Below are 23337 nucleotides of genomic sequence, written 5' to 3' on the forward strand. Positions count from 1 at the left end.
AATCCCTCCCAGCATCAGAGTCTTTTCCAATGAGTCAACTCTTCGCATGAGGTGGCCAAAGTACTGGAGCTTCAGCTTTAGCATCATTCCTTCCAAAGAAATCCCAGGGTTGATCTCCTTCAGAATGTACTGGTTGGATCTCCTTGCAGTCCAAGGGACTCTCAAGAGTCTTCTCCAACACCACAGTTCCAAAAGCATCAATTCTTCGGCACTCAGCCTTCTTCACAGTCCAACTCTCACATCCATACATGACCACAGGAAAAACCATAGCCTTGACTAGACGGACCTTAGTCAGCAAAGTAATGTCTTTGCTTTTGAATATACTATCTAGGTTTTCATAACTTTCCTTCCAAGGAGTCCATTTACATGAACACCTTTGTGAATGAATTTATAATACGGTTTGATATGAAGTCAGGTTTACATGTATAAATAAATCTTAGGAATACAGGCATGATATGAGATAAACTACACTTAAATTACTCTTACTGTTGATAAGAAAATTGAATTTCAGCCATAGAGAATATTGATTGCCAGCCTGGAAAGCATACCTGGTTGAGCTTGGAGAGCTGGTTCTCGGCCTGTCTGATGGTCTGCTGGTGAAGTTCAGTCAGTTTTCCTATCTTCTTGGCCAGTGGTTTACCTAGCTGGCCATTCTGTTCAGAGAATTTTTGCACTGCTTTATCCAGTTCCATTAATTTTAAGTGACAGCCATCTAATTCCTCTCCTAGCACCTGGATGGTCATCAAAAAGAAAGCACATTAGACTACTGAAAATACATTTTCCCAGATTTTCCGTAATCAGAAGGATTGTATTTTAAATGATTTTTATAAAAGCCAAACACTGTAAAGAAAAATTCTACTATGATCTGCTCATTTCTGTTTCTTTGGTTGGAAAGGAAGAGCAGGATGTTTTGTAATTCTGGTGTTTATTTCCTATGAGGCTGAGAGAGCTAAAATTTTCCTTCTGTCCCACCCAAAAAGGATTAGTCACTTCACTCATTGGCAGAGTGAGAACACAGTTTTAAGTACCAAGAACATCCTTCATTTTGAAATGTATATATGTACTTAAGTTACTCAGCCATCATTTAGGCCTTTGACACTCTTCCTTCTTACCTATGTATACATGCATATTTATGAATTCAGTTTTACTATGATAATACATTATACTATTGTATTTATAAAATTTCTTTGTGCTGTGCTTAGTCACTCAGGCGTGTCCAGCTCTTTGAGATCCCATAGACTATAGCCTGCCAGGCTCCTCTTTCCATGCGGATTCTCCAGGCAAGAATACTGGAGTGGATTGCCCTGCCCCAGGGGACCTTCCCAACCCAGGGATCAAACCCAAGTCTGAGACACCAGGGAAGCCTAAGAATACTGGAGGGGGTGGCCTATCCCTTCTCCAGGAAATTTTCCCAGTCCAGGAATTGAACTGGGATCTCCTGCACTGCAGGCAAATTCTTCACAAGCTGAGCTACAAACTGCCTGCCTTTATTGTCTGGTTTTGATGAAGCCTGATAAGAAAGGTTTTATTTATTTTTTAGTATCTTCAAAATAAACTAATGCACCTAAAATATTTAAGGCATTGAATAGCACCCCTTATATTTCCACTTCCCCTTCCTTACCTTTTGGTCAGTTTTAGCTTGAACTAAATTATCTGTCTTTGCTCTCAGCTTGGTTAGAATAGTTGTGAGATCTCTGGCTATCTTCTGAATTTGCTGGCTGAATTCCTGACTCATGGTCTTGCTCTGTTCAACTTCTTTTACTTTGTCCTGGATCTAAACAATCAATAAAAACAGGAAAACCAATCATGATTAACACTGAATAATGAATACTAATAACTTCAATTTTCAGATGTTGCCGAAAGGCATTGTAGGTCATCAGTGCTGCTTTGGTATCCGTGTACCTCCTCAAACCATCCACGTGCCGTTACAGGTTCTCTCAATGCAGCCTTACTTCCTGCCATTTTTATGTACTCACTGCACTTTCTGCTGCTATTTCAGCAAAGGAACTAGCAACACATGTACAATGATTCACTCATCAAATGTTTACAGATAGCAATGTAGATAGCTGAGTTTGAATTCTATCTTCTCCATTTACTGTGTGACTTAAACACACAAACTCTTCTAAGCCTTTTTCTTCATAAAATGGAAAACGTTCCAGATAACTGGAGGCACACATATTTGCTTCTGTGCACCTTTTCATAAGTAGCTGTTAATGACCTGTTAACTCTTCTCCTAACTTCCAATTACCATCTTATATTATGACCCTGAGCACATCCAGTGGAAAGGAAAATGAAAAAATAACAGCTAATATTTATACATTTCCAGTGGCTTTAATTTGATGTGATAACAAACATTTTATTTTGCTTATGATGTTGAGAAGATGGTAAAGAAATATTTCCTTTACATAAATGAAAGGCCTTTAAAAATATCTTTAAGTCTTGGGGATGTAATATATAGATATAGTAGCATGGTGATTATAGTTAACATTTCTATGTTGCTTACTTGAATGTTGTTAAGAGTGTAGTTCTTAAAAGTTTTCATCACATGAAAAAATTTTATAACTGTATGTAGTTTTGAATACTAACTAGATTTATTGTGCTGCTCATTTTGTAATATATTGTTGTTGTTCAGTTACTCAGCTGTGTCTGATTTTTTGCAACCCCATGGACTGCAGCATGCCAGGCTTCCCTGTCCTTCACCAATTCCTGGAGCCTACTCAAACTCATGTCCATTGACTTGGTGATGCCATCCAACGTGGCCTTCAATCTTTCTCAAAATCAGGTTCTTTTCCAGTGAGTCAGTCCTTCGCCTCAGGTGGCCAAAGTATTGGAGCTTTAGCTTCAGCATCAGTCTTTCCAATAAACATTCAGGACTGATTTCCTTTAGGATGGACAGGTTGGATCTCCTTGCAGTCCAAGGGACTCTCAAGAGTCTTCTCTAACACCACAGTACAAAAGCATCGATTCTTCAGTGCTGAGCCTTCCTTATGGTCTAACTCTCACATCCATACATGACTACTGGAAAAACAATAGCTTTGACTAGATGGATTTTTGTTGGCAAAGTAATGTCTCCGCTTTTTAATATCCTGTCTAGGTTGGTCATAGCTTTGATGGCTTACAGTGAACAGTATCGGATTCCTGATCTCCAAAAAAGAATAATTAACTTCGGAACCAGAGACCAGGCTTGATCACTCAAGAGCTTTTGTGTAGCAGAGTTTTATTAAAGTAAAAAGGGACAGAGAAACGTTCTGACATAGACATCAGAAGGGGGACGGAGAGTGCCCCCCTCGCTAGTGTTAGCAAGGTAGTTATATACTTTTTAAATTACTTATTCAGTTCAGTTCAGTTCAGTTCAGTTGCTTAGTCGTGTCTGACTCTTTGCGACCCCATGAATCGCAGCATGCCAGGCCTCCTTGTCCCTCACCAACTCCCGGAGTTTACCCAAACTCATGTCCATGAGTCGGTGATGCCATCCAGCCATCTCATCCTCTGTCGTCCCCTTCTCCTCCTGCCCCCAATCCCTTCCAGCATCAGGGTCTTTTCCAATGAGTCAACTCTTAGCGTGAGGTGGCCAAAGGATTGGAGTTTCAGCTTCAACATCAGTCCTTCCAATGAACACCCAGGACTGATCTCCTGTAGGATGGACTGGTTGGATCTCCCTGCAGTTATTACAATAAATCAAAAGAATGCCTCAAGTTTTAAAAACTTGACCAGACCCACTGCCGCAATTTAAATTTTAGGATAACAGGATTAGAATTTAACAATAGAAAGATCCTACTAGACCTACTCCCATAATTTACATTTTAAGATATCAGGATTAGTCAGAAGGTTTTCAGGAAGGAGAAACTGTCCTCAAGCAGGATACATTGTTGTATAATCCCTAGTACACAACAAACTGAGTTGTTTGTTGTGTAATCATCAGTTCTGGGCTTAAAGAGGAAAAAAAAATATTTTTATGTGACTAAGACTAAGGAATGTAGAGGAAAAAAATAAAGTTTGTCCTTTCCTCCTCCTCCTTGAGAACCCCAGACCCTTTCTCCTCCTCCAGGACCCCAGACTTCTTATCAGTTTGCCTAAGAATTGACTCTCTCAGCTTTTCTTCCAAGGAACAAGCATCTTTTAATTTCATGGTTGCATTACCATCTGCAGTGATTTTGGAGCCCAAGAAAATAAAGTCTCTCACTGTTCTATTTTTTCCCCATCTATTTGCCATGAAGTGATGGGACCAGATACCATGATCTTTGTTTTTTTGAATGTTGAGTTTTAAGCCAGCTTTTTCACTGTCCTCTTTCACCTTCATCAAGAGCCTCTTTAATTCCTTTCTGCCATAAGGGTGGTACCATCTGCATATCTGAGGTTATTGATGTCTTTCCCAGCAATCTTGATTCCAGCTTATGCTTTATCTAGCCCACCCTTTTGCATGATGTACTCAGTGTATAAGTTAGATAAGCAAGTCTACTTCCTTGACATACTCCTTTCCTCATTTGGAACCAGTTTCTGTTCCATGTCCAGTTCTAACTGTTGCTTCTTGACCTGCATACAGATTTTTCAGAAGGCAGGTAAGGTGGTCTGGTATTCCCATCTTTTTAAGAATTTTCCACAGTTTGTTGTGATCCACACAGTCAAAGGCTTTAGCACAGTTAATGAGGCAGAAGTAGACGTTTTGTCAAATCAGATCTCCTCTGTTGTTGTTGCTCAGTTGTGAAGTCCGGTCTGACTCTTTGTGACCCCAAGGACTGCATCACGCTAGGCTTCCCTGTCATTCACCATCTCCTGGAGCTTGCTCAAACTCATGTCCATCGAGTTGGTGATGCCATTCAACCATCTCGCCCTCTGTCGCCCCCTTCTCTTTCTGCCTTCAATCTTTCCTAGCATCAGGGTCTTTTCCAGTAGGTTGGCTCTTCACATCACGTTGCCAAAGTAAAATCTCCTCAGTAGCAAGGAAATATATCAAGAAATGAATACCTTTTTTTGATTTCATTATGTTCAGTTGAGTGCTAATATAAATAGAGTGCATGTGAATAATTTTATAATAGGGAAATTTATCCAGAGGGGTTAAAAAAAATGAGATTTGAACTTCTTTTTTTAAGATCTGAACGTGACAAGTCATCCTTCCTGATAAACCGTCCAATGTCTAAGAAGAAAAACCAAATAAGTAAATTAAATATTTAAAACAGAAAATAGCATTTTCATTTAGGTCAAACACATGATACAGTAGAATTGGATTTTGATGAGAATTTTCAAACACACTGCATCATACACCGGCAAGTTCAAAAGGTACAGCACACTTGCATGAGTATTATAGTTTCTATAGTGCAATACTACTTTCCATTCCATGTAGCAGTTTCAAACTATCTTCTCATTTTTCTACTGACCAGTTTTAACTCAATTGCTTTAATGTTGGGCCACCAAGAAGGTCTTAAACCCATTATGTATGCATACAGATGCTACTGAAGCTATTTTCATGAAATACCTGGAAGTGTGTCCTCCTTATGAGGTCTAATATAAAAATCTCCCCGTTCTACGTATTATGAATGGCTATGTATCACTTTCCTTAAAAAGAAAATATTAAAAATATATATATAAATATAAATATATATATCCATGTATTATGTTTCATTCCCTTCCTTGGCTGTTTGGGAGTTAGACTGACAGACCTTCCTCTAGATAAAATACAGGACCTTACAGCATGAACTTTGGATAAAAATCTCATTCCTGATTCTACTTTATTTTTAACTGTTTTCCTTTTATTCAAATACCTTCACCTACTACACTGTGCTGAACCACTGAACTAAAATAACAAATAGAAGAGGGTCTGGCAGACTCTGGGTACTCAACAAATATCTTGCTTTCTTTGTTTCTTTGAGCAATTATTTTTGGGGGGAAAGGTTAGGGAAACCATATAAATTATCTTTAATGTTTGACATTATTGTTTACACTTAATATCATTTCATATGCTTCTCGGCTATGAATAAAACCTTTAATTTAATATTATTGTTTAATCCTGATCTGTTTCTTAACTCTGTTTCCATGAAGACATGACTGAAAATCCTGCACTGTTACACAAGAGTACTGAAACAATAAAGAATGGAAAGCTACTCTTTCTGGACTGTAGGTTTACCTGATCATGGATCGTTCCTAAGTCCAAGGCCACTTCAGCTAGTTGAAGGGAGAGTTCAGAAGGTAATATAGTATAAAGACCAAGGTACTTATTCTTCTGCTCTTCAGCCATTTTTTCAACATTCTGTTGGTGATTTATGGCTTCTGTTAGGAGAATCTGAAGGAAAGATCAACAAAAGAAATTTCTAAGAGCCAGATAAGGAAATTGACTTTTACACATACAGAGACAAGGATATGTATGGTTCCTCAAAACTGGATTAAGTGTAGAATTAGAGAAACACATCTACAAAAAACAAACATTTCTATAGTCTCTAAATAACAAGCATGTCCACTTTATATGGAACAAAAGAATGTCCAATGAACTAACAGCCTTTCATGTAAAACATTTCTAAAAGATTTCACTTCAATATCTCATTGAATGTAAACAAGAATATCTGATTAAAATTAGCACTGTTTTTTTAAATGATGAGTCTAGGGAATGAATTTTGTACCTTAAGTTCTTCAAGTTGAGCATCTATTTCTATTGTTGGATTCCCCAAGTATTCCTTCGTTTCCTGAACCCAAGATTTTACTGAACTGATTTGTGTCTCCACCACTTCTCGCTCCTTGAGCTCTTGCTTTACTATCTTCCCGTTCTTCTTGACTTTCTCCTGCATGCTTTAGAAACATTAGGGGGAGAAAGCCGACATGGATTGAAATGCGAGGAACCCTCTAGTACATGACATCACATTGTCAAAAACAGATGTTAAAAAGTAAAAACCTTCTATTTTTTTCCAAGTAAAGACACTTCCCCCAAACTGCCAGATAATTTTCAGTAACATTTAAACTTACTTTAAATACAACAAGAAGACACTTAATGTGAAGTGACCAGTTTATCTCTGGAAAAAGGAGAGCTGACATACTCCCCTGCCACTACGCTGCAATCCATTTTCCTGTCTAAAATAACCTGGAGATTGTTTGATTTTTTTATTTCCTGTTTGGAAATCTACTTATATGGTACAGAATCATCAGCCCCCAAAATTAAGGTATAATTGGAATATTTGTGCCTATTAGAGACTAGCCTTTAAATAAAGAATCAAATTTTGGATATTTTATGATTAATAATGTTCAGCATCCAAATTATAAGTCTTTACTTGAATTGACATAATTTGGTTGCAAAGTTTAAATAAGTGGAGTCAGATTATCCTGAATTCATCTATAATTGAAGGGGTGAATGTAGGATACATATGAGTGATATATTACTAGGGCATGGCAACCCCCTTCAGTATTCTTGCCTGGAGAATCCCCATGGACAGAGGAGCCTGGTGAGCTGCTGTCCATGGTGTCGCAAAGAGTCAGACATGGCTGAGCAACTGAGTACACATAATATTAGTCAATTCAGGAGTTAAACTATATAGTGAAATTTCCTCTTTGGTCCACTAAGTAAATCAAGCTGGTTATATATCATTAAGATTAACTTTCTCTACATTCACCATCAGTAAATGACTCTTATTTACCTGGACTTTGGTATCATCCTTGCTCTAATGTCTCTGTCATCCAATTTAGCCAATGAGTAATCAAGATTTATCAAAACCAAATTCTCAATAGCTCCCAACTGTTAACCTTTCAAGCTTCATTTCTCATGAATTACCCCATCACCCAAGAGTTCCTTAAAAGTGCTTACTTCCAAGCTGGCTTACTTGTTGTTCCCTTGTTTTGGGAACTCTCCTCCTACCTCACCGGCTGGTTCAAACCTGCTTAGTTTTCAACTTAAATATCCCTTCTGAGGGGAAGCCTTATTTGACTTCTCTCCTAGGTTAGTTGCCTCTGCTTTGATTTCATTTATCTCCCTTCAAATGCTCCACCTAAATGCATCTTTAGCTGTCTACCTCTGCTGCTTGACTGCAAACTGCCTGAAGGTAGAGATTGAATCTGTTTGCTTCATCACTACATTTCTAATCTGACTAGATATGTGCTAGATAGCAAGGATGATAGGGACAGATCCTCATGTCTTTAAGGTGGCATGGTGGAGCTCCCCCAAGACTTTTAATACCACATTTGTCCCTTTTGGTCACGGCCACATTTAGAAACAGAGAATGAGGGCAGGTGTATAGTTACTTCAGGCACCGGTCCTGCATGGCTGTGATCTCCTGCACCGTGGGTGGCTCTCCCCCAGGGGACGGTGTGACTCCATCCTGGAGCATGCTCAGCGCTTGTTGCCGCAGCATCCTTAAGGCCGACTGTTGCCGTTCCAGCTCCAGGGTGAATGTGTCATGGTATTCGAGAAGAGTTACGAGTTCTGCTTTTGAGGCCTTCTCTGCTGAGCTTTCTGGTAATTTATCTTGCAGCTGATCAATCATTTCAGAGGCTTTTTTAACCTGATGACAAACGCACACACTATGAAGTTCAAAAGTAAATAAAATGAAAAAGAGAGGACTATTCCAACAAATGCCACATTTGACACTAAAACACTGATGCACGGTAGATACTATGGTGTCAACTCTAAATCTTGGGAAGCTAAAACATGAACAATTCTCTTAACATGGAAGAAAAGGCCACTTCAATTATTCTGGGTTTCAAGACTTAATCTCAAAATAATGTTAGGGCAATCAGGGACTTCATAACATAGAAAAGGGTTTAATCTTATTTTTTACTAAACAGATAAGAGAAAGACTCTTCTCAATATTTATGTTAACATGAATATGTGCCTTTGAGTCACAAAGGAAAATGTGGCTTAAAACACTGAACCCTGTTTAAAAAAATAAAAGATATTACACATGATTTGAAAAATGAGTTAAATTCCTTCCTTATTTCATGGAAAGACAAAGTGTTTTGCACTTTTTCAGGGCCAGGAAAGAAAGTTTCGCTAGGAGCCCCACAAATGGGCCAAAATCGGCTTGCTCTCCTCTCAAAATGCAATTGCTTGGTTTCTTTCTTATTAAAATAAATGGGCCTGGACTTGGGGCCAAATTGTACATTGCATTATGTATTTTATTTATGATTTGGTTTTCAAGTCATGGAGATAGAGGTTTTTTTAAAAAGGCTTTTTACTTTCATAAAGCCAATTTCAAAAAAGGGACAAAACATTGCTTTCAAGATACATTCTCATCAGTGAGGAGACACTACTTTGAGCCCATCAGTAATGGTGATTACCTTATTGTTAAAGCTCGTCCACTCATCCACCGCATCTTCCAGTAATTTCTCCTGGTCCTGGGCCACAGCACGGAGTCGCGTCCAACGCTGCCAGACAGCTGTTGTTGACCTGCTTATGGCTGCTTTGCTGGCATCATTTCCGGTTCTTTCCAGTTCTGAAGCTTCACCCTCTAAAGCCACGATTTTCTCATGGAAAGAGTTTATTACTGACACTAAAGCCTGGAGTGGGAAGAGGAGAAAAGAAGTTGAAGAGAGAGATGATTTTTTTCAAAACTCTATGGATTTTGGTAAAGTCCAAAATTACCTGCAAAATAAAATGTTCCTACATACATTTATTTTCCTCTATTAATTCTTACTTTTACATTTAATTTGTAATTGAGTTAGGCTTGAGTTTTCTAAAGCAGTACAGTGAATACTTATTAAAGAGTTGACATGCTATCTATCTGAATGACATTATCCCATTTTTTTAATTAGCAAAAGTATAACTGAACAGAATTTTATATTTAAGTATGTCACATTCAATTATATTGCTGTGAGATATGAGTGAGACCCAAGTTGTTAACTTTTGAATTTCAATTGAAGTAATCTAAGTTACATCAGAAAGTATTTACTGAAATCTACTGTGTTACATCTTATCAGAAGCAAATTTCTCTGAATGTACCTTTTTAAAGCTAGCTATGCATTTCCAATGGAATGCTAAATGAGTGACAGCACTTAATTAAGTTAAAACTGCTCTGAAATGTGGTTAAACACATCCTTTTTTTGTTTAAGAAGCCCTTGTGGAAATGAGAATTTATTGACTTGTTTCTTGAACTACTGTAGTGCAAAGACCTGTTACAGCTACAATGAATGACAGGAGTATTAAAAACAACAGCAGCAAACTAACCTTATGTTCTGACAGCTTTTTTTCTGCTTCGTGACTGGAAGAAGTCTTCAATAAAGAAAACTCAGACAATTTCTTTTCAGCTTCATTCATCAATTCAATAACCTCTTCCCTTGCTTTCTGATAATCCTGCCATTGAGCTGCACATCTTGAAAAAAATCCAACAAAAGTCAAGAGACCACTTAAAAATCACATATTCCTATGCAAGAGCTCTGAGGTCAGCATGTCTAGGGATACTCATGTCTAGGGATACATCATGAATATACATGATGATATATATCCTTGGGCTCCTGCTCTTGCTTAGTTGCTCAGTCATGTCTGACTCTTTGTGACCCCATGGATTGTAACCCACCAGGCTCCTCTGTCTGTGGGATTTCCCAGGCAAGAATACGGAGTGAGTTACCATTCCCTTCTCCAGAGGATCTTCCCAACCCAGGGATCAAACCACAGTCTCCTGCAGGCAGATTCTTTACCATCTAAGCCTCCAGTGAAACCCCAGTGTACATCCTTAGTGTGTTAGTCGCTCAGTCATGTCTGACTCTTTGCAACCCCATGGACTGTACCCCAGCAGGCTTTTCTGTCCATGGAGTTCTCCAGGCAAGAATACTGGAATACGTAGCCCTTCCCTTCTCCAGGAGATCTTTCCAACCCAGAGATCAAACCCAGGTCTCCTGCATTGCAGGCAGATTCTTTATCATTTGAGCCACTAGGGAGGCCCATGTACATCCTTAATGCATTCAAATTTTCCATGTTAAAACCCATTTCACTAGAATATAAAGAACAAAGTAATTTCTGTACCTCTGCAAGAGCTCTAACTGAGCATGTGAATCCTGTATTATCGTCTGGCTCTTCTCTTCCAGGGAGGCTGTTTTCTGGGCTAGGTCCTCTTTTCCAGTCGTCTTGATGAGTGGGTCCAGGTTGGCTACCAGGCCTTGGAGCTCCTCCAGATTGCTGTGGAACTGATCCTCTGCACTAAAAAATTCCATGTGGCTTTTGAGACTCTCCTCCGCACTCTCCACATCTAGGCCATTGCCTGTCAGTTGTAACATTTCATGAGCATCCTCAAGCCAGTCGTTAGCAGCTTGGAACACTTGATAGTACCTTTGACACTGACTGTATGTTTGAGTCAAGGTAGTCTAAAAAACAGCAAGAGCAAACACAATAAATGCTCATTTGCAATGTGTTTCCCGAAAATAGTTCACACCTTCTGTTTCTTTTCAGGTCTCAGTCTCGTGGTGGTATGTCTGCAAGCGAATTGATAAGCTGGTGACATTTGTTTTTTACTATTCTTTACTTTCCCTTCAGCTCTTCTTGTTATAATTTTATTATCTCAGTTAAAATAAACAAGAAAGGTCATAGAATAGAAATTTATGATGGTTCTGAAATGTCCTCTCTCTAAAGAAAAAGTATAATGCTTAGCAATATGTGGTAGAATGAATATTCACCAAAGTGAAATAATGCCTTAGGTAGTGTGTGTTCTCAGTCACATTTGACTCTTTGCACTCCCATGGACTGTAGCCCACCAGGTTCTTCTGCACATGTAATTTTCCAGACAAGAATACTGGAGTGGGTTGCCATTTCCTCCTCCAGGGGATCTTCCTGATCCAGGGAGTGAATCCACATCTCTAGCATCTCCTTGCAATGGCAGGCAGATTCTTTACCTCTGTGCCACCTGGGAAGACCCAGTTCCTCAGGTAGGAAGGAGTATAACCATACCAGTGGGAATGTAAACTGGTATAACCACTATGGAAAACAGTATGGAAACTCCTCCAGAAATTAACCATCAATATGATCCAGCAATCTCACTCCTGGGTACTTATCCAAAGAAAACAAAATCATTACCTCAAAGAGAAATCTGTACTTTCATGTTCATACCAGTGCTATTTACAATAGTCAAAGTATAGAAATAACCTAAGTGTCCATCTACAGATGAATGAATTAAAATACACATCTTGGAATATTTTGGCTGGTTGAAATTCCATAGAATCAGAAGGACTGAGAACAGATGTGGGGAAAACGGGCCAAGGTATTAAAGCAAGTAAACTTTTGGGCAGGCCAAGGTCCATAGGGTTGTACAGACTTGGACATGACTGAAGCAACTTAGCACCCACTCTATTATTTATTACCTCTCCAAAAGGAGAGAGAGAACCAAGGTGTTCCTGTGTTAAAACGAAAGTCATATCAACATGGAAATCACTTGAAATGAATACCATGAACATAAAAACTCACACCTGTTTGCTACTGTGCTTAGTTGCTCGCTTCATGCCTGACTCTTTGCAGCCCCACGGACTGTAGCCCGCCAGACTCCTCTGTCCATGGGGATTCTCCAAGCAAGAACGCTGAAGTGGGTTGGTATGCCCTCCTCTAGGGGATCTTCCCAACCCAGGGATCGAACCCAGGTCTCCCACCTTGCAGGCAGATTCTTTACCAGGTGAGCTGCCAGGGAAGCCCCACACCTGTTTACAAAGAAGCAAAGTGAGAAAAATGGAGCAGAAGCCCCACGGCACCCACCTGTCTGGTGCGGAGAGCTTCCTGCAGGGCCACATCCAGCTCTGAGAGCTCAGCCAGCGTGCGCTGTAGGTCAGCGGAGATCAGCTCCTTGGCTCTCATGAATTTCTCCTGCTCCTTGTTACTCAGTGCATTCATTATCCTCAGGCTGGACTGTACCTCCTCCTGATGGATCTGGACCTTTCTGATCTCCTCTTGGATGTCCCGCAGGTTTGGGTCCAGGCACAGCGGTCCACTCAGGGCCGCCTCCACGCTCCTCAGCCAATCCAGGGAGCGGCTCAGCTCTGTCTGGAAGTCTCTACTCTGCACCATGCGGCTCTCACACTCCGTCACTGTCGCGCCAATGGCAGAGGTGAGCAGTTTTAACTCCTCTTGCCAGGCCTGGAGCTGATGCTTGGCTTTCTCGTAAGCTGCGGGGTCAAGATGTGAAACGAGATCTTCAAGATGCCTGGTGACACGTTTTAGGAGAATTCCGGAATTCTGGAGGCTTCCCGCCAGGGAGTGATACACTTTGAGCTTCTCCTCTGCGGGCAGCGTCTCCTCGTTCACCTTGGACTGCTCCATTCTCACAGCCTCTAGCTGTTTCTCTAGCTGGAGGCACATCCTCTCGTGTTCCTGGTAAGCACTGGTGGTGTCTTCTAAGAAGCTCACCCTCTGTTCTGTCTGTCGCTTAAGCCTGTGGTACAGGGTGATGAGCTGCGGCATCTTGTCCGGTTGCCATGGCTGCCCAGTGCTGCGAAAACTTTCTTTCTTCTGGTTCAGTTCGTCCATGGCTTCGGCGAGGCCTGCCACCTCACCACCCAGAGCTCGCCAGATCTCCTGAAGAGACAGAGCCTCCTCTACACTCAGGTGGCCGGGGATTTGGCTCATCCTGGAGAACTGGTCTTCGAGGTCATGCAGAGACTGGCTTGTCAACTCAATCAAGGAGGTGTATTCTTTCCGAGCCAGCATTGCCTCTTGGACTTTATAGAACTTGTCTTTAGCCAAGTCAATGATCACGTTAAACTGCAGGGGCAGTGCATGGAGCTTTTCGTCGAGGTAGGAATGGTCCACCTCATTCAGCGTGGGCAGGATGGCCTGTCCAGTTCTCTGCAGGGAAAGTAGGAGATTTTCATATTCTGGAGACTGTTCGAGAATGTGTTGGTATTTGGCCAGCTGTGTGTGCAGCTCAGCAGTCTCATTCATTAGATTGATCTCAGGAAAGGTAACGATATCTGCTTGTTTGAGCCAGTGACAGGCTTTATCAAAATCTTCCTTAAAATGCTTCCTAGAAACCAGATTTTTCTCCAGCTCTTGTAGCCGATGGCTGCACTTTTGTAAGACGGTGTCATAGACGCTCTGCAATTCCTGGAGCTTCCCTAGTACCTCACTCTTTTCCTGCTCTGTGACTCCTTTCATTAACTCGCGACCCTGGGCCCAAAGTCCAGTGACCTCGTTTTGGTAAGTTTTGAGGCTGGCTTGTGCACTCTTACATGTTTTCACCTGTTTGCTCACGTCATCTGGTAGCAGGCAGATATGTTCACGGAACATTATCTTGCGCTCGTGTTGCTGAATCTGGCTGGTCGCCTGGAACACCGCCATGAGAAACTGGGTTTTCTCGGACAAAGCCTTGTTTAAGTACTTTCGTCTCTGGCCCACTAAGTCGCTGAGACTGCTCACGTGCCTTTGTGCATCAGACAGTGCCTTCTGGATTATCTGCCTCTCGTTGAGGCCAAGATCAGCCATCACCCTGTCAGCATCCTTTGTGAGAGACTTCAGGAGCATCTGTTTGGCCTCCAGTTCGCTGCAAATGGCAAGGTGATCCATGAGCAGGTTCTGAGCCATGTCAGGTGGGGGGCTCTGCTTAAGAGCCTCGGCGATATTGGGCTGTTGCTCTTCCGCCCACTCCATCAGCTCCTGAAATCTGGACCGAACCACACTGAGCTCCTCCAGGTTGGTGATGGACACTTGGATTTTTCTTTTAACAAGGTCCTCTAGCTGAAACCAGCGTTGTTCAAGGTGACTTGTCTGTTCCTTGACTAATTCTTTGTCATCTAAATTCAGATGTTCGATCATTTTCTGCTTTTGTTCTTTCAGATCTTCAATAGCCTTCTTTCTCTCCTGCAATGCCAGGGCCAACTTTTTCAAAGCTTCCAGGTGAACAGCTGTACTCTCTGCATCAGATCTATATTAAAACACATAAAGTCAAGTTAACTTTAGTCCATATCTGTGCTTGTTTGTATCATGTTAAATTGCACATTACCATCTTCTTTAAGTGGGTGTTCTTAGCTTAGAGTTACTCAATTCATGCCTTATTGACAGAGATTCTGTAGTTACTATGAAATATAGTGTTAGTCACTCAGTCATGTCCAACTCTTTGTGGCCCCATGGACTGTAGCTCACCAGGCTCCCCTGTTCATGGGATTCTCCAAGCAAGAGTGGAGTGGGTTGCCATTTCCTTCTCCATTATAGAATATAAGACCCATGTACTTCCATAGCAGAAGTTGAATCAAGATACTTTGCCTAGATACTTCTCTGCTCTTCATCTTTTAGCTAAGGCTGCCCTCTCATCACATCTGACAGGTACTTGTAGCCTCTTCCTCTGGCTCTCATCATCAGAACAGCAACTGTATGTTAACAAGACCCCTTGATGATTTGTGGAAACACAAAATACTGAGAAACACTGATCTACTGTATTCATGATAATGGCACTGAGAGGAGTTAAATGATCTGTGATTTCTGTGCTTTCCTGAGAGAAGTTCCAGCAAACAATCCCGTGGCAGACAATATGCCATGTGTAAGCTATAACCAATGGCTCTAACAGCTGCTCATTGGTATAACTCAGATATTTTTTATATATCATTAGAAGCTTTAAAAGTAAGTGTGAAATGCAAAGAATTCTCATTCCGTTGACTACAAGACACACATAAGAAAAATTGAATCTTAGAATCTTTTTCACTTACAAAACAGTCAGTTCTGAAGTATGAGGAAGAGTGTTGGGAGAGTATATGATGACTTCCGTTTGAGACATATTGTACTGCTCTTAGTCACCCAGTTCTGTCTGACACTTTGCAACCCTATGGACGGTAGCCCGCCAGGCTCCTCTGCCCATGGGGATTCTCCAGGCAAGAATACTGGAGTGGGTTGCCATGGACATATTATCTCTGTCATGTCTGTGGGTTAACCAGACCCAGGTGCTACTGTCAGTCTGAAATACAGGCTTTTGCTGACACTGTATTTATCCCAAAGACTAGTAACATGTTGAGCATCAAAAAAAAAAAAAAAAGCAAACAAATCAGAAAGTAGTGTACTTCCCCTAAAACAGAAATCCACATAAACAAAAAACCCACAATTGAATTACACCTAAAATATGTTTTCAGTTTTAATTGCTACAAATTACTAAATCTGGGCAGAAAAAGTAAAGATTTTAATAAATCATAGTGATCAGAATTATAGAAAGATTCCATATAATACTCTGTGGAGCTGACTGTGGCTCAGATCATGAACACCTTATTGCCAAATTCAGACTTAAATTGAAGAAAGTATGGAAAACCACCAGACCATTCAGGTATGACCTAAATCAAATCCCTTATGATTATACAGTGGAAGTGAGAAATAGATTTAAGGGACTAGATCTGATAGATATAGAGTGCCTGATGAACTATGGACTGAGGTTCCTGACATTGTACAGGAGACAGGGATCAAGACCATCCCCATGGAAAAGAAATGCAGAAAAAGCAAAATGGCTGTCTGAAGAGGCCTTACAAATAGCTGTGAAAAGGAGTGAAGCGAAAAGCAAAGGAGAAAAGGAAAGATATAAGCATCTCAATGCAGAATTCCAAAGAATAGCAAGAAGAGATAAAAAAGCCTTCCTCAGCGATCAATGCAAAGAAATAGAGGAAAACAACCGAATGGGAAAGACTAGAGATCTCTTCCAGAAAATTAGAAATACCAAGGGAACATTTCATGCAAAGATAAACTTGATAAAGGACAGAAAGTATGGACCTAACAGAAGCAGAAGATATTAAGAAGAGGTGGCAAGACTACACAGAAGAACCGTACAAAAAATATCGTCACAACCAAGATAATCACGATGGTGTGATGACTCACCTAGAGCCAGACATCCTGGAATGTGAAGTCAAGTGGGCCTTAGAAAGCATCACTACGAACAAAGCTAGTGGAGGTGATGGAATTCCAGTTGAGCTAGTTCAAACCCTGAAAGATGATGCTGTGAAAGTGCTGCCCTCAATATGCCAGCAAATTTGGAAGACTCAGCAGTGGCCACCAGACTGAAAAAGGTCAGTTTTCATTCCAATCCCAAAGAAAGGCAATGCCAAAGAATGCTCAAATTACCACATAATTGCATTCATCTCACACGCTAGTAAAGTAATACTCAAAATTCTCCAAGCCAGGCTTCAGCAATATGTGAACTGTGAACTTCCAGATGTTCAAGCTGGTTTTAGAAAAGGCAGAGGAGCCAGAGATCAAATTGCCAACATCCGCTGGATCATGGAAAAAGCAAGAGAATTCCAGAAAAACATTTATTTCTGCTTTATTGACTATGCCCAAACCTTTGACTGTGTAGATCACAATAAACTGTGGAAAATTCTGAAAGAGATGGGAATATCAGACCACCTAACCTGCTTCTTGAGAAACCTATATGCAGGTCAGGAAGCAACAGTTAGAACTGGACATGGAACAACAGACTGGTTCCAAATAGGAAAAGGAGTACGTCAAGGCTGTATATTGTCACCCTACTTATTTAACTTATATGCAGAGGACATCATGAGAAACGCTGGGCTGGAAGAAGCACAAGCTGGAATCAAGACTGCTAGGAGAAATATCAATCACTCAGATATGCAGATGACACTACCCTTATGGCAGAAAGTGAAGAGGAACTAAAAAGCCTCTTGATGAAAGTGAAAGAGGAGAGTGAAAAAGTTGGCTTAAAGCTCAACATTCAGAAAACGAAGATCATGGCATCCGGTCCCATCACTTCATGGGAAATAGATGGGAAAACAGTGGAAACTGTCAGACTTTATTTTTTGGGGCTCCAAAATCACTGCAGATGGTGACTGCAGCCATGAAATTAAAAGACGCTTACTCCTTGGAAGGAAAGTTATGACCAACCTAGATAGCATATTCAAAAGCAGAGACATTACTTTGCCAACAAAGGTCCATCTAGTCAAGGCTATGATTTTTCCAGTAGTTATGTATGGATGTGAGAGTTGGACTGTGAAGAAAGCTGAGTGCCGAAGAATTGATGCTTTTGAACGGTGGTGTTGGAGAAGACTCTTGAGAGTCCCTTGGACTGCAAGGAGATCCAACCAGTCCATTCTGAAGGAGATCAGCCCTGGGATTTCTTTGGAAGGAATGATGCTAAAGCAGAAACTCCAGTACTTTGGCCACCTCATGCGAAGAGTTGACTCATTGGAAAAGACTCTGATGCTGGGAGGGATTGAGGGCAGGAGGAGAAGGGGACAACAGAGGATGAGATGGCTGGATGGCATCACCACTCAATGGATGTGAGTTTGAGTGAACTCCGGGAGTTGATGATGGACAGGGAGGGCTAGTGTGCTGCAGTTCATGAGTTCGCAAAGAGTCAGACACAACTGAGCGACTGAACTGAACTGAACTGAACTGAACTGATGTGGGTGGTGAGGGAATCCTTTTCAAAGAAAAAGTGAAGAGGTGTTCAGTTGCTATAAAATGAAACAGTGTTAGTCACTTAGTCATGTCTGATTCTGTGATTCTATAGGCTTCAGCTTTCCAGGCTCCTCTGTCCTGGGTTTCCCAGGCAAGAATACTGGAGTGGGTAGCCATTTCCTTCTCCAGGGGATCTTCCCGGCCCAGGGATTAAACCCGGGTCTCCTGTATTGCAGGCAGACTCTTGACCATCTGAGCCATCAGATTATTCACTAAGTTCTAGAATACCACAAGTACAAGAAAAAACTAGACTGAATTACACAGAATGTGTCACTTCACAGAACTGGCAAGAAACCTATGGAACTTCTTTCAAGAAGGATTCGTGTCCTCAATTTACAGAGTCCCACAACAGGTAATTAAAACTAGAAATATTCTTGGGATGTACTTTAAAGTCAAAGTTTTGTAATAGCCCTGAAATATTCCTTGAGGTCACAGGTAGAATCAGTGCTGTTTTCAAACGTTTTCCTTTTATTCACTGCTTAAAGTAATATTGGGTGAGGAAAATTGTGATTCTGTGTGCATATGATCACACTAGACTCTTAATAATGTTTTATCAGTATTTAAATTTGATTCATGCATCCATGATAGAAAATGGATGTTTAAAATGTAAGAAAGATATTTTTGATTTTTATAGAATTAAGAAATTTCTGGCTTAGCATTTTGGTGACCCACTAGAGAACCGCTGTTACCTGGCTAAGTTATCCCATTCTGTAGTAAATTTTTCTAAGAACCCTTCAACAACATTCATACGGTCATGGTAATCTCGTGTTCTCTGGAGATCTTCTTCTCTTTGCAAGCACAGATTGTTGGACTGAAGGCACAGATCCAGCCACTGGTCATTTAAATGACTTATTTCCTTGTGTTCAGGGGACTCTTGCTTCTTGGTCAACTCATCCACTTTCTCTGTAATAGTGGTCACTGATGCCTGTTTGCACTGTAGCTTCTTAACAAAATCCTAAAGGATAACAACAATAAAATAAACAATACCTTATAACCCACTCCCCAAATAAATACAGATTGAAGCACAGATACAATACCTCGGAACACTTTAAGTAACTGAAGAATGTATACTGAGGGACCAAGAGAAAGCCATCATGCTTTCTTACAAACACAAATTTCTAAGTATATAAGAGTCAAAGGGAAACTGTGGTATCTTCTTGTGTTACTCAGAAAGTAAAAAGAAAAACTGATAAATGTGGAACAATATTGTAGTCACTATGAGAGAAAGTTAACATTTTATCTTATAGTGTATCCTTAGTTTTCTAAAAAATTTTAAGGTTCATGATTTTCAAAAAAATCTAATTTATCTCCAGGAGGTATGTCTTCTGCTGGAGACAACATTCCAGCAGAAAATATAAATGACTGATTATCACAGGGAAAATATAAATCTTAAAGTTTGTTAAAAATCTGGTACAACTTCCAATCAGGTTAATTTAATAATTTTCTATTGCATTTTAAATATATAAACATTTTATTACATTTAAGTTAGCTATGTTAATACATATATATTACATATTATATTCATTTATTTATTGGCTGTGCCATGTGGCTTGCAAGATCTTAGTTTCCTGACCAGGGACTAAACCCAGGACTCAGCAGTAAAAGCGCCGAGTCCCAACCACTGAAGTGCCTAAATATACATTTAATAAATTGATACATTTACAGTCCTACAGCTTTAGCAATTTTTGTGATGAGAAGCTAATAAATAGTAAGGCTCTGTGTTTATTTAATGATACAGCCTTCTGGTTCTGCCAGCTGAACTATAGTTGCTTTGTTCATAAACAAGCTACAGAGTGAATGTCCTTCAAAGCAAATAGCCAACGGGAGCTCCAAAAAATATCTGAATGTTGACTTTCTGATTTGTACTCTTCTGGTACAAAATGAAAGTGGTTCTGGTTCTGTCTTATTCTTTAACTATGTGTAAGGATTGTCTGACACATACCCATGCTGGTTGCCTCTGTTTCCCCTGGAGACATGTGAATTCCTACCTTTACTTGAGACACCATGTTCTGTGCGATGTTTAGCTCTAGTTCTGAGTGCCTCCTCTTCATATTCTGCAGCTGCTGATCGGCATCCTGGAGGTAAATCCAGAGCTCAGCCTTCATGTGCTTGATCTCCTCCCAGCCCTGAGTTAGGTTCTGTGCTTGGGCAAGCCTTTGTTCAATCTGGAGAAAACACAGAGGCAAAAGTCAGTGGCAATAGACAGAAACATTTATGTTCAGTGAATCAGCCTGTCCATGTATGCAGACCAACACTTGGGTACACACACAAACACACACACACACACAGTGATAAATCCCCCCCAAATTATTTGCTCCAAGAAAAACAGACTTTATGTTTTGGTTTTCTAAAGACTTTAAGTGTCGAAGACTTATACCGTATGATTTCAATCAGTACTGTGAGGCTTTAGAAGTTCTACCAATTTATTAGGTCAGAAGCTGCCCTGATGCTTTTTCACATTGGGCATTTCAGTAGACACATCTGTTTGACAGACTCTTCAGTGTGATCTTGGGGTTAACTAGAAAAGACTTATATTGTTCTATATCACACATTTGCTGACACCTCTTATAGAACACTGAGTAATTAATGTTTTGGATATATGTTTAGATCTGCTTCACTGGTTTTTGAAATCATGCAACTTTTTTCAATAAATAATTTCTGTAAAAAATATACAAGCTATATCATCTTTCTTAAAGATTTAAAAACAGACTTGCTCTGATAACACAGTAAAATATAAAAGTAAAAAAATGCTATTTTAATTATTTATATTATAATGATTTATCTTAATTTCTTTTTTACTTTAGAATATTTTACTCTTCTGGAATATTTAATCAATTAAATACCAAAACCGGGTTTTTTTTTTTTTTTTTTTTAATCCAAACACATTGAGTTGCAGAGATTAAGGCAACAGCAGAAGGCACTTGACCTCTATGGTGCCATCTATCCGCTGCTCACAGGTACTGCTGATTCATCACAACTGTCCAAAAAGCCCAAATACAGCTTCAGGATCCTTATCAACACCACCCTCAGCCACTGCCAATGACTTAGAAGGGTCATGACAAATATTTGCTATCCTAAGAGAATGTAAGCATCAGGAGTCTCTTTCATACTAAGTACGACCCTTTCATACACACTTTATATGACCCTTTCATACTTACTAAGTATGACCTAAAGAAAAATGATGGAAAAGAACAACAACAACAAAACGATCAGAAAAAAGAAGAAGAATGCTAATTGAAGAGAAAAGAGAAGAGAAAAGAGGCACAAATGTTCAGCAGTTCAGTGGGACTAAATATTTCAGTTCCAATTCAGAGGCGTCAGTATCAAAGTGTGCCTATTTTTCTGTGACTCAGTTGAAATTCAATACATACTTATTATAATGCCTGAAGGAGCGTTATAGCAAGAATAATCTAAGGAGAATTTTTTTTCACATCTAATTTAGCAGCAGCAGCAGCAGCAGCAACGTGCGAGCAAGAGAATATGATCAAACAGACATATCCAATGTCACTTTTTTTTTTAACTTTTTACCATTTGTTCTGTTTGTTGAATGTCTTTTGCTGTGGTTTTCACTGAAGAGTTTGACAGGTCACACATGGAGCAAAGGAGATCTAGGTAGGTCCTTGCTTGTTCCTGCAAAGCTCTGAAGTGTTTAACCTCAAAAAAAAAAAAAAAATTGTCAGAGTGCAAGAGAGGCAAGCTATATTTAGATAGCAAATATTTGTACATTTGCGTGTTTTGTTGACATTTCAAAAATAATCTTGCTATACTCAGTGTTTTTACAATTGCTATAAATGACACATATTAAGTACTCAAAAGAAAGCTTTCAAAGCACACTGGCAGGGAGCCATTTATCCACCAGCCATTTCTTATTCTAATTAGTCTGTAAGTTCTGGGAAAGGGGAACACCCAAGAACTGTCCACAATTGTTTCAGATTATTCACATTCTAGCTTGTTTTCAATTTCAGAGAATCAATAGACTAGTCTGGTCTGTTTCTTAACATGTTTTTGCATATTCTGTAGACATAAAAGGTTATTGTGCATTTGTAGGTTTCACTGGAGTTTGGTGAAAATGCCCATGGCTGGGCTCTTTTTCTCTGCAGAAAATTCACATCGTATCTTCCCTTTTCATAAGGCCAAGAAAGGCATCTCCAGGTGAATCCTTGATTTACACACAGAAACACAGAGAAATGTGTTTCTTTGAAGATGTTTAGAGGCCCTGCAGGCTCTGTTTTAGATGGTAGGAACACAGCAGTCTCCAAAATAAAACTGTTCCTCCAGTGGAGCTTACACGAGAAAGACAGATAAAACATAAACACAGAAACAAATATGCATTGCAGTGTTTGGTAGTGATAAAATAAACACCATGGAGTAAGGGAAGGGTTCAGTCCAGTTCAGTTCAGTCGTGTCTGACTCTTTGCAACCCCATGAACCGCAGCACACCAGGCCTCCCTGTCCATCACCAACTCCCGGAGTCCACCCAAACCCATGTCCATTGTGTCAGTGATACCATCCAACCATCTCATCCTCTGTTGTCCCCTTCTCCTCCTGCCCTCCATCTTTCCCAGCATCAGAGTCTTTTCAAATGAGTCAGCTCTCTGCATCAAGTGGCCAAGGTAAGGGTAGGGAAGTATTAATATAATGAAGAAGCACTGTTACTTTGGGATGAATGTATCCCCAAGACCTCTCTGAAAAAGAGTCTTGAGTTGTAGAGGGAGCAAGTCATGCCATGGGGTAAGAGCATTCCAGGCAGTCGGAGGTGATGGGTGATAGCAAGTGCAAAGCTCCAGGCTAAAGCAGAGGGACCTAGGTAGGAGCAGAGACTAAAAGGTAGGCAAGGGCCAAAGCATGGAGGACCTCATAGGGACACTGACCATACATCCCAATCTGCAGAGTTTATATTTTTATGCCTTCTCAACTGTGGCACTATTGACATCTGAAGACAAATCATTCTTTGCTGTGGGACTGTCCTGTGCATGGCAAGATGTTCAACAGCATCCCTGGCTGATACC

General features: G+C 40.3%; 1 protein-coding gene across 15 annotated transcripts in view; it reads right to left on the bottom strand.

Moving 5' to 3' along the window:
- Positions 1-23337, bottom strand: part of SYNE1 (spectrin repeat containing nuclear envelope protein 1) — a 494970-nt gene that overhangs the window by 197533 nt on the left and 274100 nt on the right. For all 15 annotated transcript variants that reach the window (XM_040238711.1, XM_040238710.1, XM_040238708.1 and 12 more), the window contains 12 exons: positions 21857-21982; positions 20317-20493; positions 19018-19283; positions 12647-14807; positions 10934-11271; positions 10139-10283; positions 9253-9471; positions 8218-8477; positions 6612-6777; positions 6122-6277; positions 1622-1774; positions 549-731 (listed from right to left, as the gene is read on the bottom strand). In XM_040238711.1, coding sequence (XP_040094645.1) covers positions 549-731; positions 1622-1774; positions 6122-6277; positions 6612-6777; positions 8218-8477; positions 9253-9471; positions 10139-10283; positions 10934-11271; positions 12647-14807; positions 19018-19283; positions 20317-20493; positions 21857-21982 — 4350 coding nt within the window. The remainder of the gene's footprint in view (positions 1-548; positions 732-1621; positions 1775-6121; positions 6278-6611; positions 6778-8217; positions 8478-9252; positions 9472-10138; positions 10284-10933; positions 11272-12646; positions 14808-19017; positions 19284-20316; positions 20494-21856; positions 21983-23337) is intronic.

This window comes from Oryx dammah, unplaced genomic scaffold (assembly GCF_014754425.2).
Source record: "Oryx dammah isolate SB20612 unplaced genomic scaffold, SCBI_Odam_1.1 HiC_scaffold_4, whole genome shotgun sequence".
Taxonomy (NCBI): Eukaryota; Metazoa; Chordata; class Mammalia; order Artiodactyla; family Bovidae; genus Oryx; species Oryx dammah.